The 12021-nt window shown below is 45.9% G+C and overlaps 1 protein-coding gene across 6 annotated transcripts in view; it reads right to left on the reverse strand.

Annotated features, from left to right (window-relative positions):
- Positions 1-6253: 6253 nt before the first annotated feature.
- The window catches only part of SLC44A5 (solute carrier family 44 member 5), an 89386-nt gene continuing 83618 nt past the window's right edge, over positions 6254-12021 (reverse strand). For all 6 annotated transcript variants that reach the window (XM_064147520.1, XM_064147522.1, XM_064147519.1 and 3 more), the window contains one exon: positions 6254-11197. In XM_064147520.1, the coding sequence (XP_064003590.1) occupies positions 11085-11197 (113 nt within the window). In that variant the 3' untranslated portion in view covers positions 6254-11084. The remainder of the gene's footprint in view (positions 11198-12021) is intronic.

The raw sequence follows: 12021 nt of genomic DNA on the forward strand, positions 1-12021 counted from the left end.
CCAGCAGAGATGAGAACTTTGGAGTTGATGAAACGTGATTCAAGACAGGAAATTGAGTTGGTCAGATGTGTTGAAAATGATGGCAACCAGAAACTACCTTAGGAAGCTCTGCATAAAACAATCCCTTCCTTTCCCTCCCACCATCTGCAGATGTGTATTTCCCAAGCAGCATGCCAGGTCCTCGACGAACATGCATTATCAGCAGTGATCATCTGCAGAATCAAACTGCAGCAGCACCGCAGGTGAAGCACACTAATCACAACATCACAACAGGCCAGCACCTAGCATAGCTCAAGATAAGAGCAGAACCACTCTCACCCCGTGTTTACGACCAGGGTCTGCTTCGCTAGAACAGATCAGTTATGAAATAATTTCCTCCCTCAGCAGAAACTTCAGCCAGACCACACCACGACTGCTGCTCTGTCCCAGCATAGCTACAGCGTGAGTGTGACTGACAAGGCCAGAGCAAAGTGGCTGCTTAGAATCATAGAATCAACCAGGTTGGAAGAGACCTTCAAGATCATCCAGTGCAACCTATCACTCAGCCCTATCCAATCAACTAGACCATGGCACTAAGTGCCTCATCCAGGCTTTTCTTGAACACCTCTAGGGACTGCAACTCCACCACCTCTCTGGGCAGCCCATTCCAAAGCCAATCACTTTCTCTCTGAGGAACTTCCTCCTAATTCCAGCCTATACCTCCCCTGGCACAAGTTGAGATTGTGTCCTCTTGTTCTGTTGTGGTTGCCTGGGAGAAGAGACTAACCCCCACCTAGCTACAACCTCTCTTCAGGTAGCTGTAGATAGCTTCTCCTTCTGTCCTGTGCAGTGGGTGCTGACTATGCTGAGGAGTCTTCCTGGAACCAGAGGCACAAGAAACCAGCTGCTTCTCAAACAAATCCATCCACTGGAAACAAGCAGCAATGCTGCATCCTCAGGTGGAGACAGGATCCCCACTCACTGCCCCAGGCTGCAGGGACCAGCACAGGGTGTGACAGACCTCTCGGGGAAACCAGAAAGAGCAAAGTTTGCAAAAGAAGCACAGGCTCACAGGATGTCAGGGGTTGCAAGGGACCAAAGAGATCATCAACTCCAAACCCCTGCCAGAGCAGGATCTAGCTCAGGTCACACAGGAACACATCCAGACAGGCCTTGAAAGGCTCCACAGAAGGAGACTCCACAACTTCTCTGGGGAGCCTGTGCCAGTGCTCTGGGACCCTTACAATAAAGAATTTCCTCCCTGTGTTGAGCTGGAACCTCCTGTGCTGCAGCTTCCATCCATTGCTCCTTGTCCCATCCCAGGGAGCAAGTGAGCAGAGCCTGTCCCCCTCTCCTGACCCTCAGCCCTCAGATATTTCTAAGCATTTATTAGATCCCCTCTCAGTCTTAGAATCATAGAATCATAGAATCAACCAGGTTGGAAGAGACCTCCAAGATCATCCAGTGCAACCTAGCACCCAGCCCTATCCAGTCAACTAGACCATGGCACCAAGTGCCTCATCCAGTCTTTTCTTGAACACCTCCAGGGACAGTGACTCTACCACCTCCCTGGGCAGCCCATTCCAATGCCAATCACTCTCTCTGTGAAGAACTTCCTCCTAACATCCAGCCTAGACCTACCCCGGCACAACTTGAGACTGTGTCCCCTTGTTTTGTTGCTGATTGCCTGGGAGAAGAGGCCACCCCCCACCTGGCTACAATGTCCCTTCAGGTAGTTGTAGACAGCAATGAGGTCCCCCCTGAGCCTCCTCTTCTCCAGGCTAAACAATCCCAGCTCCCTCAGCCTCTCCTCATAGGGTTTGTGTTCCAGGCCCTCCACCAGCTTTGTTGCCCTTCTCTGGACATGCTCCAGCACCTCAACATCTTTCTTGAATTGAGGGGCAGTCTTCTGCAGACTAAACAGCCCCAAGTCCCTTAGCCTCTCCTCATCAGGCAGTGCTCCAGTCCCCTAATCATCCTCATAGCCCTCTGCTGGACCTTCTCCATCAGATCCCAGTCCTTGAACTGCAGAGCCTGAAACTGAATGCAGTACTCAAGATGAGGCAGAGTGGGAGGAAAACCTGCCTCAGTCTGCTGGACACACTCTTCTTAATGTACCCCAGGATCCCATTGGCCTTCTTGGTCTCAAGGGCACTTTGCTGTGCCATGGCTGTTATCCACCAGCACTCTCAGGTCCCTCTCCACAAAGTTGCTCTCCAGCAGATCACCTCCCAACCTGTACTAGTGCAGTTTATTTTTCCTCTCCAGATGCAGGACTGTGCTCTTGCAGAGACCCCCAAAAAAGGCTGGAGCTCAGACTGCTGTTAGGAACCCTCAGGCTAGATCCTGAATTCAGAGGGATTCAGAGGGGGATTAAAGTTTCTATGGCATGCAGCCAGCGCCAGATTTGAATGTAATAGGAACGGCAAGAAAGCCATGTGAGATATAAAACACACTAGTCTGAAAGCACATGTAAGAGGAGGCAAGAAAGCAATTTTGTCAGCAGCCTGACATTTTCTGAAGGAGCTGTAGTCAGGTCCAACAGACCATGTGTGTTAACAGGAGATACTGAGGTGGTTTTAAAAACAAATAATCCAGGTTTAATTAAAGTAACTATGTATATATATGAGACACATAGTTAAAGTCCTCTATGTTCCAAAGCCTCCTTAGCAATAGCTTTCATATTACAGAAGTGTCTTCCAGCAGCTGGGCACAGCAGATAGAGTCTGCAGGGCTACACACGACCACCTGAATCTCAACAACGCCATTGTGCTTTAACACACTCACAGTGCTCTGCTTGTGGTGTTTATGGCCACGGTCAGAACTGAGCTCTACAGGGATGCTCCACAAAATACAAAGCACACAGGCTTGGTTTGCAAAATCTGCCTCTGATGAAACTCTGATTAAAACAAACAAACAAACAAAAAATCAGAAGGGTTCATAATAGAATCATAGAATTTCTTGGGCTGGAAAAGACCTCTAATATCACTGAGTCCAACCATCAACCCAACAACACCATGGCCATTAACCCATGCCACCAGGTGCCATATCCACACGTTTCTTGAACACCTCCAGGGGTGGTGACCTCCCTGGGCAGGCTGCTCCAATGTCTCACCACTCTTGAAGGAAAAAAATTGTTCCTAATCTCCAACCTAAACCTCCCCTAGCACCATTTCAGGCCATTTCCTCTCATTCTATCCCCTGGTACTAGGGAGAAGAGACCAACCCCCACTTCACTCCAACCTCTTTTCAGGGAGAGCCAGAAGGTCTTCTCCAGCCTGAATAACCCTAGATACATCAGCTGCTCCTCATCAGATCTGCTCTCCAGACCCTTCACCATCTTCATTGCCCTTCTCTGTATATGCTCCAGCCCTTCAATGTCCTTGGCATGAAGGGCCCAAAACTAAACCCAAGCTTCGAGGTGTGGTCTCACCAGTGCTGAGTACAGGGGCACAATCACTTCCCTACTCCTGCTGGCTACACTATTGCTGATCCAGATCAGGATACTAGTGGCCTTCTTGGCCACCTGAGTACACTGCTGCTTCATGTTCAGCTGCTGTCAGTTAACTACCCCAGATTCTTTTCTTCTGGGCAGCTTTCCAGCCATTCTGCCCTGAGCCTGGAGCCTTCATAGGGTTGTTGTGACCCAAGTGCGGCACCTGGCAACTTGTCTCTGTTAAAACACATACAATTGATTTTGGTGGATCAGTCCTCAACCTGGACAGATTCCTCTGCAAGACCTGCTCTACCCTCCAGCAAATCAACACTCCCACTCAACTTAGTCATCTGCAAATGTACTGAGGGTGCCTCAATCTCCTCAACTAGACCACTGATATTAAAGAGAACTGGCCCTAGCACTGAGCCCCAGGAAACACCACTTGTGACAGGCCACCAGCTGGATGTAACTCCATTCCCCACCACTCTTCAGGCCATCAGCCACTTCTTGAGCCAGTTCCACCCATCCAAGCCATGAGTAGCCAGTTTCTCCAGGAGGATGCTGTTGGAACTGCTGTCAAAGGCTTTATTGATGTCCAGATAAATAATATCTACAGCCTTTCCATCTACCTTGTTGTAGAAAGAGATCAGGTTCCTTGAGCAGGATCTGCCCTTTGTGAACACATCGTGACTGGGCCTGATCACTTGGTTGCCTCTCTGGGGAGCTCTGGGACCCTCATAGTAAAGAAGTTCCCCCTTGTGTTGAGGTGGAATCTCCTGTACTGCAGCTTCTATCCATTGTTCCTTGTTCTATCACAAGGTGCAAGTGAGCAGAGCCTGTCCCCCCTCTCCTGACCTCCAGCCTTCAGATAGTTATAAACCTTTATTTAAACCCCTCTCAGTCTTCTCTTCTCCAGACTAAGCAGCCCCAGGTCCCTCATCCTCTCCTCCTCAGGCAGTGTTCCAGTCCCCTAATCATCCCTGTAGCCCTCTGCTGGACCTTCTTCGTCAGATCTCTGTCCCTCTTAAACTGGGGACCCCAAAACTGAGCGGTCCCCTCAGCTTTTCCTCACCTTTGACAACTCTGTTTCCCCCCGCATCAAAGAACAGAGATTCTCCTCAGTCCTCCTTTTGTTGCCAATATATCCATGGATGTGTTTTTTGTCCTCTTTAGCAGCTGAAGCTAGATTAATTTTCAGTTCTGCTTTAGCTGAAAATTAAAAAAAAAAAAAATCCTCCTGCACAGCCTCATGACCTATGAGTCCTCCTAAGTGATCTGCCCCTTCTTCCAATGCCCACAGACTCTGCTTTTCTCCCTAAGCAGCACTCAAACCTCTCTGTTCAGCCAGGCCCCTTTCTCACTGACTCAGCTTTCAGCACAAGAGGACAAGCTGTTCCTGTGCCTTTAGAACTTCCCTCTTGAGCATTGTCCTGGACTCCTTGGTCCTCCTGGGCTGCCTCCCAAGGGTCTCTGGCCATCAGTCTCTGAAACACACCAAAGTCTGCCCACTGAAGAGCCAGGTGCAGTTCTGCTGGCCCCTTCTGCTTCTCCAGCAACTTCAGAACTCTACCATTTCGTGATCACTGTGTCCCAAATGGCCCTGAATCATCACATACCTGCAAGGCCTTCCCTTGAGATGAGCAAAATGTAATGAAATTCAACAAGGACAAGTGTAGAGTCTTGCACCTGGGGAAGAACAACCCCATGCATCAGTATAGGTTGCCATACTAACTCTTCTGCCTGAACCTGCACACTCTCAACTAATCACTCTGCTCCTAACACCTCTTGCTGACCTTTCCAGCTCACCCCGCATGTAAGGGAGGTTCTAAGATAAGGGGGGAAAGAAGGAGGGAGGCTGGCTGGAAGCCCCTCTTGGGCAGCTGGGAGGGAGTTTGTTTTTCTGTATTACTTTTAACTTGTACATTACTGCCTATAGTTATAAATACCTGTAATACAGAATCATAGAATCAACCAGGTTGGAAGAAACCTTCAGGATCATCCAGTCCGACCTATTACCCAGCCCTAGCCAGTCAACCAGACCATGGCACTAAGTGCCTCAGCCAGGCTTTGCTTGAACACCTCCAGGGATGGGGACTCCACCACCTCCCCAGGCAGCCCATTCCAATGCCAATCACTCTCTCTGGGAAGAATTTCTTCCTGACATCCAGCCTGAACCTGCCCTGGCACAACTTGAGGCTGTGTCCTCTTGTTCTGTCCTTGGGTGCCTGACAGAAGAGACCAACCTCACCTGGCTGCAGCCTCCCTTCAGGGAGCTGTAGAGAGCAATGAGGCCTGCCCTGAGCCTCCTCTCCTGCAGGCTGCACAACCCCAGCTCCCTCAGCCTCTCCTCACAGGGCTGTTTGTTCTCCAGCCCCCTCCCCAGCTTCGTTGCCCTTCTCTGGACACCTTCCAGCACCTCAACATCTCTCTTGAATTGAGGGTCCCAGAACTGGACACAGCACTCAAGGTGTGGCCTGAGCAGAGCTGAGTACAGGGGCAGAATAACCTCCCTTGTCCCGTTGGCCACACTGCTCCTGAGCCAGGCCAAATCCATTATATATAGATGCTTTAAGTTGTGTTAAGCTGCAAATACAAAGCTTCGTTCCTTAACTTCCACCTAGCTGTGTTAGTTTGGTAAATCTAGTGGGGAGAGGGGAACCCCCAGAACCCCTACACGCTTGCAGCCCTGACCCCCTGGGGCCTAACCGGGCCCCACCTGCCGCCCCCGGCCCCAGGCTGCCTGCAGCCCACGCACAGCTCTCCCCACCCCCTGGCAGCTGCCCAGCCCAGCCCAGCCTGCTCCCCGCTCCCTGCCCGCAGCACAGACAGCCACAGCCGTTCCGTATCTAAATCTTTATTAGAACAATCCCCAAGAGCTGCAAAACAGTGAAGTAACAACAGAATTGAATATTAAACGCTTTCGTTATCAAAGATATTGAAACAACACGTTCCTAATTTCTGCATAGCAGAAGCAAACAGGGTTTAGAGCTCAAACTGTCGTGCTCGTGTTAATTTGGTTTTGGCAATAGAATAATATAACCTTAACATCCACATTAGTGAAACCAGCAACCTGCTTTCCACTCCTCAAACCTTAACAGAGACTTGACTTTTTTTTTTTCCCCTTTCTTTATTTTTGGTGATTTTAAAACTCATTATTTGGGACAAATAGAGGTGGACTTTCTGTAGCATAGAGTAACAGACAATTTTAATGTTAGTAGCACTAGTGTTACTTAAACATGAAGGAATCATTATCTTTCTAACTTGATTACAGCGCAGTACAAATTACAGAGTACCTCGAAAAATCAAATTATCACCTGTATAAAAAAGGTTTAAAAAGGTAGGAGCGTTTATAAAACACTTCGGGATAGCAAATTATCAGTCTTGAAGTGGAGAATGAACTCGGTGCCCATGAGCAGGCATGGGGATGTACCACAGCAACACAGCCTTAGCTCCTTCCCTCCCGGTTCTGGAGCAGGAGCCCAGTTCTCCCCAGCTGCAGCTGCACCACGGAAGGGCCCAGTAACCAAAAGCAAACCAGACCCTACTCGGAAGTTCACAATACCATAAATTAAAGCTGTATAAAACCAAAAATCTACTTTTAAAAGTGGAACAGTCTTGCATTGTTTTCATTATTTGCAACACCACAATTGTCATGTGTTTCCTCCCAGACCACACAGTCCACCTTCATCATCTGACGACAGCAACAGGGGGATGCTGTGTGCAGCCCCACACAGTTCAGATCCGCCTGACTTCTCTTCTAAAGTTCATTGTCTACCAGTTAAATTGAAATACAGAGAGCACTGCTTTTCCTGTCTAGCCTTTTCTGTCTTGTACTCCACATGGCACAGGTAAACTCCAAACTAGAGCCAGGTAAAACAACAGCCAGTAAGGCACTTGGTCAGAGAGGACACAGCTGTCCAGGCTGAGCCACTGCTCGAAGGGAGACATTATACACTACTGACACAGTCAGACTGTTCTTCATCATCACTTCTGACAGCCCATTGCTAGAAGAACACCTACTGACCGCCCCAGAATCACCTTGACATTGCTTCTGCCAAGATCTTTTCCCTGCTCTAGAGCAGAGCACACAACACTGAAATATCTGATACTTCTAAATGCCAATGTGCAAAAGCCTGTTCAGCATCCCTGTAACACCCAACAAGCTGCTGAGTGCTACCTGGGGAAAAAGCCCTCAGTAATGATCTCATCTTTCTCATTTCCTTATTTCCTTTCTTGGCAGCTCTTTTTTTTTTTCTTTTTCTTTTTTTTTTTTTTTTACAAAATTCGAAGGCTTCACATTAAAACTTTGGTATAAAACATGTAAATGAAAACCATCCATTAATAAGTTGTAGGGAGACACAAGGAGTTCAGCCCAAACTGAACCAAATGTGATCACATGGACATGATAGTGGGTCTTTTCTACTGTCTCCTGGTTCTTCACTCTGCCTGGTGGAGCTCTCCAAGGGTCTCTCTCTGCATGTACAAAGGTCTTCCTGCAGAGTGCTTTCCCAAAGCTTGTCCCCAGAGCGGTGGCATCTGGCTGGGCAGGACCACAACAGGCTCCTGCTGGGCTGTCCGTGCAAAAATCTTCTCCACCACACTAAGCACAGGACAACCACCAGCCTCTTGCCACCTGTGTCACAGGGTAGGCTCGTGCCTCATGGAATGGGGGAGCCTCTGCCACTGACACCCATGGGACTGGGAGCAAAGCATGTATGAGATGTTTGATGGTGTCACAGGCAGCCATAGGTCCCACTCTGAAGGATGGGATTTTAAATCCTACCCTAACTCAAGCAGCAAAGTGAACATTCAAACCCATCAACATCACTGCTAGTGCCTCCTCTGTGGTCTAAGCCTGCAGACTCCGGCCCACAGGATTCATTAGGAGTCATTATAAGAAGTTAGCCTTAAGATATTTTAAGTGATTCTTTCCCAAGCAAATACTTGCATTAATTTCTACTGAATTCATTCTTAGCAGTTTATTTTTTCAGAGCCAATTCTAAGGTTACACCATTGTGGTTTGTTTACTCGATTCAGCCATGACAAAATCTACACGGTATTGCTTTGTGTTTTCACAGTTCTCATCATATCATTAAGAAAATGGCTTTAAAATTTCTTCCTCAGAAATGATGATCACTTACATTCTAAATAATCCCACAAAACAGTGAGTGGAGCAAATTTATACATAGAATTTTTTTTTCTTTTACTGTATATAAATAATAATACAATTTTAAACTTTCACTTTTAGAAATTCCTTTAGTAAATGCATAGGTCTGTTACAAAAGTCTTCTACTCAAACAACTGTGTACTACTTCTATTATGTTCTACCCCTAGTAAACTCTATGGTTACATTCATATGATAAAAAAAAAAGCACGCTGTGTTCAGAAATACACTTTTTCTGTTGAGCTCCCAAGTAAGACACTCAAGTCCAGTAGAAATATAGGTTACTTAATGCAGTTTAGTTGCAAACTAATCATACAGTAGTATTAAATAATAACTAAAATCATTAAAAGGCTTTAGCACATGAACCGTAACCAAATCAGCAGCTTTTTAAACCACAGAATGGTGACATTTATCCCAAAAAGTTACTGACTTCCTTCTCAGAACAGATTTTAAAATTTGGGAGGGTGTTGTATATTCAACTCCATGCAAACAATGAGAAAGGAGTGATGATGATGATGACAAAAAACTTCATCAGTCAAAAGTCTGTTTCTGAAAGTAGGTTTCTCAGCCCTTTCTGAAAGTCAGGTTTACACTAGGGAATCTCAAGAAGAGTTAGCAGAAAGTGAAGGCGCTCACAATCAGTAGTTATTGTAGGTCTTTGCATCCTTTGAGTCCTAAACTGAATCCTTCTGCTCCAGAAGAAAGCACTGCCATGCCCACTGGGTCACAGAGGTGCAAGCATCCTGCTGCTGGCAGCTGAGTTCACAGGATTTCAACACCCTGCTGTGCCCATGACTGCAAACATGTGGGTGGTAACCACTTGCACAACAAAAAGACCCCAAAACTGTTGCACGAAGGACAGCTCTTCTGTGATTATGATCACCACAAACTGGAGCCATAAATTAAGAGCAAAATTGCTTTGGAATGCAATAATCAATTAATGTTCTCCAGAAATTTCCAGTCAAATCATTTGAAAAACAATTTATCCTTCTCTTATGACACTGGGGCTACGGAAAGTCATTTCCAGGTACTGAACTCCTGTAATAGCTCTGGCAGAGATACGGCACATGCCACTCTTGGAAAGTGCACAGTAATGGGATACCTTATTCAGCATGCTGGAACCCAGGGAAACTGAGGAGAGGCCCAGTATAGTTGGACCTTTCCATCTGAGCTCATGGCAGCAACAGACTTGAGGAGTACTTCAGTGTAAGACTTCTTCCATGAGCAGAGCTGTTACTAACCTCTGTGACAGTTCTACTAATGGGAGGGTCTTAAAATGGAGCAGAATGTTAATGTGCTTTGTACCAACAGATTGTATTAAAGGCCAGGCAAACTTAATAATGAAAAAGCAAACTCAACCTTTTGGAGCATCATTTGACAGCTAAATAATTCATTCTTTATCATGAGAAGACTTGAGTTAATGCCTTACTCTGTGAGCCACTGAGAGCCTGGAAAGCCACTCTTGGCCCTCAGCACCCACACGGTCACTGCAACATCTTATTAAAAAGCCCTTCTGAGCCAGGCAGAGGCAATGGAATTCCTTGTGCACAGCTGCAGCCGAGACTTCCTTCCAAGGGAAAAAAAGACTGCATTTGGTTTTCCTTTCAGTGAAGCTCAACTTCCTCGTGATACAGAGCACAACTGGGCTCATTAGATAGGGGGATATCAGCACAAGTGCATCTCTCTTAGACATCAGCTAAAAACGATACATTCACCATCTTGTACCAGATGAAACCTCATTTGTGTGAAACACAAATTGCTTCAAGTGCAGTGGGACTTCCTCTCAGTCACATCATCTTTTAAGCTCACAGGACACTTCACTTTAAGCAGTAGCAACTGTAGTCTTCTCTGACTACCTTCTTCAGGACCTGCAGGGTACCACCATCTCTTAAAAGACGCAGCCATGGACGTGATTAAAATATCACTACGTTTTTCAGTGTAGGGAATCAGTAATGCATGTAGAATCACAGTTTAAATAGCTGTGAACCAGCTCGTACAAAAAAATACAATCATAGCACCATATTTACAACTTTAGTACCACCTCCTGGTTAACCAGAGAGTCTTGAACTATTCTTTTTTTTTCTTTTTTTTATGGCTAGTTAGGTTATAGGTTAGTGCTTTCAAAAAATTGCCTGAATTTCTTTTACAAATATACACTTATAAAAAGAAACATTATCAAAACTGCTGTCGTCTAAGGCAGCAACTTGTGTTACAAAAGTTATTAAAACATCATTATAGACTTAAAAAAGCTTCAAATTTACATTTTGCTTTTCATAGGCACTCAAACTAAAACGTGGCCTTGTCTTCACAGCTGTTAGCTTAAGCATTTAGACTAGTTAAGTGTTACCAATGTTGCTCTTTTTTTTTTTGTTTGTTTAGATATAAGCAAAAGGAAAAAAGAATCACCCATTAACCAGAAGCATCATTTACAGTTTTTACTTTTGCCTACTTTGTACACGTTTTGCTTAAAAGTGACACTGTTTCGATGTTGAGGTCTACTGTATGTTATCCCACTGCCTTCTTGGGGCTTAGCTCCTTCTTCCCTAGAATTCGGTGAAGGCTAGCTGACATGAAGTAGGGTTTTGCTGTAGATCCATCATTTCTTTCCAGGTCTTCACCTGCATTTACACAGCAAAAAGCAGATCCACACACACACACACAGACAGAAATTTGAAGAAAGGAGAGAACAAAAGACCCAATATTAAAACCAAAATCTTAATCAAGGTGATTTAGCTATAATTGTTAAAGTTGATGAAGAACATGCTAAAACCTGGGGTTTCTTTTCTAAACCTAGCAAGTAGAATGTATTTTGTAACAAGTACATCCTGCTCTTACAATCATGTCCTAATCTGAGACCAACAGATTTCTTTTGTGATTTTAGTATTCTCTGACTGCACACGTTGAACAGCAGTTGCTTGGTGAGGGGACTGCTTCACACCCAGGCACCCAAGGGATTTATTTTATACAAATTTCAAGGTAATGCAGCAGAATACTTTATCCAGGGCTGTCAGGCTCTCTAAATATCGAAGGAGACTCTACATACCAAAGGCAACTTTGTTCTTCACAGAATCATAGAATGTCAGAGGCTAGAAGGGACCTCAAAAGCCCCTCTGTCAGAGCAGGATCACCTAGAGCACATCATACTGGAACACATCCAGATGGTTCTTGTATATCTCCAGAGAGGGAGACTCCACAACATCCCTAGGCAGCCTGTTCCAGTGCTCTGTCACCCTCACAGGGAAAAAATTCTTCCTCAGGTTCACATGGAACCTCCTATGCGTCAACTTCTGCCCATTGCCCCTTGTCCTGTCACTGGGCATCGCCCAGCAGAGCCTGGCTCCATCCTCCTGGCACTCACCTTTTACATATTTATAAAAATCATTACAGGGCTCTTTATGAAGCACTCAGAAGATAAGTGTTAAAGAAAGTTATGGAGCATCTG

Source organism: Pogoniulus pusillus, chromosome 8, assembly GCF_015220805.1.
Source record: "Pogoniulus pusillus isolate bPogPus1 chromosome 8, bPogPus1.pri, whole genome shotgun sequence".
Lineage (NCBI taxonomy): Eukaryota > Metazoa > Chordata > Aves > Piciformes > Lybiidae > Pogoniulus > Pogoniulus pusillus.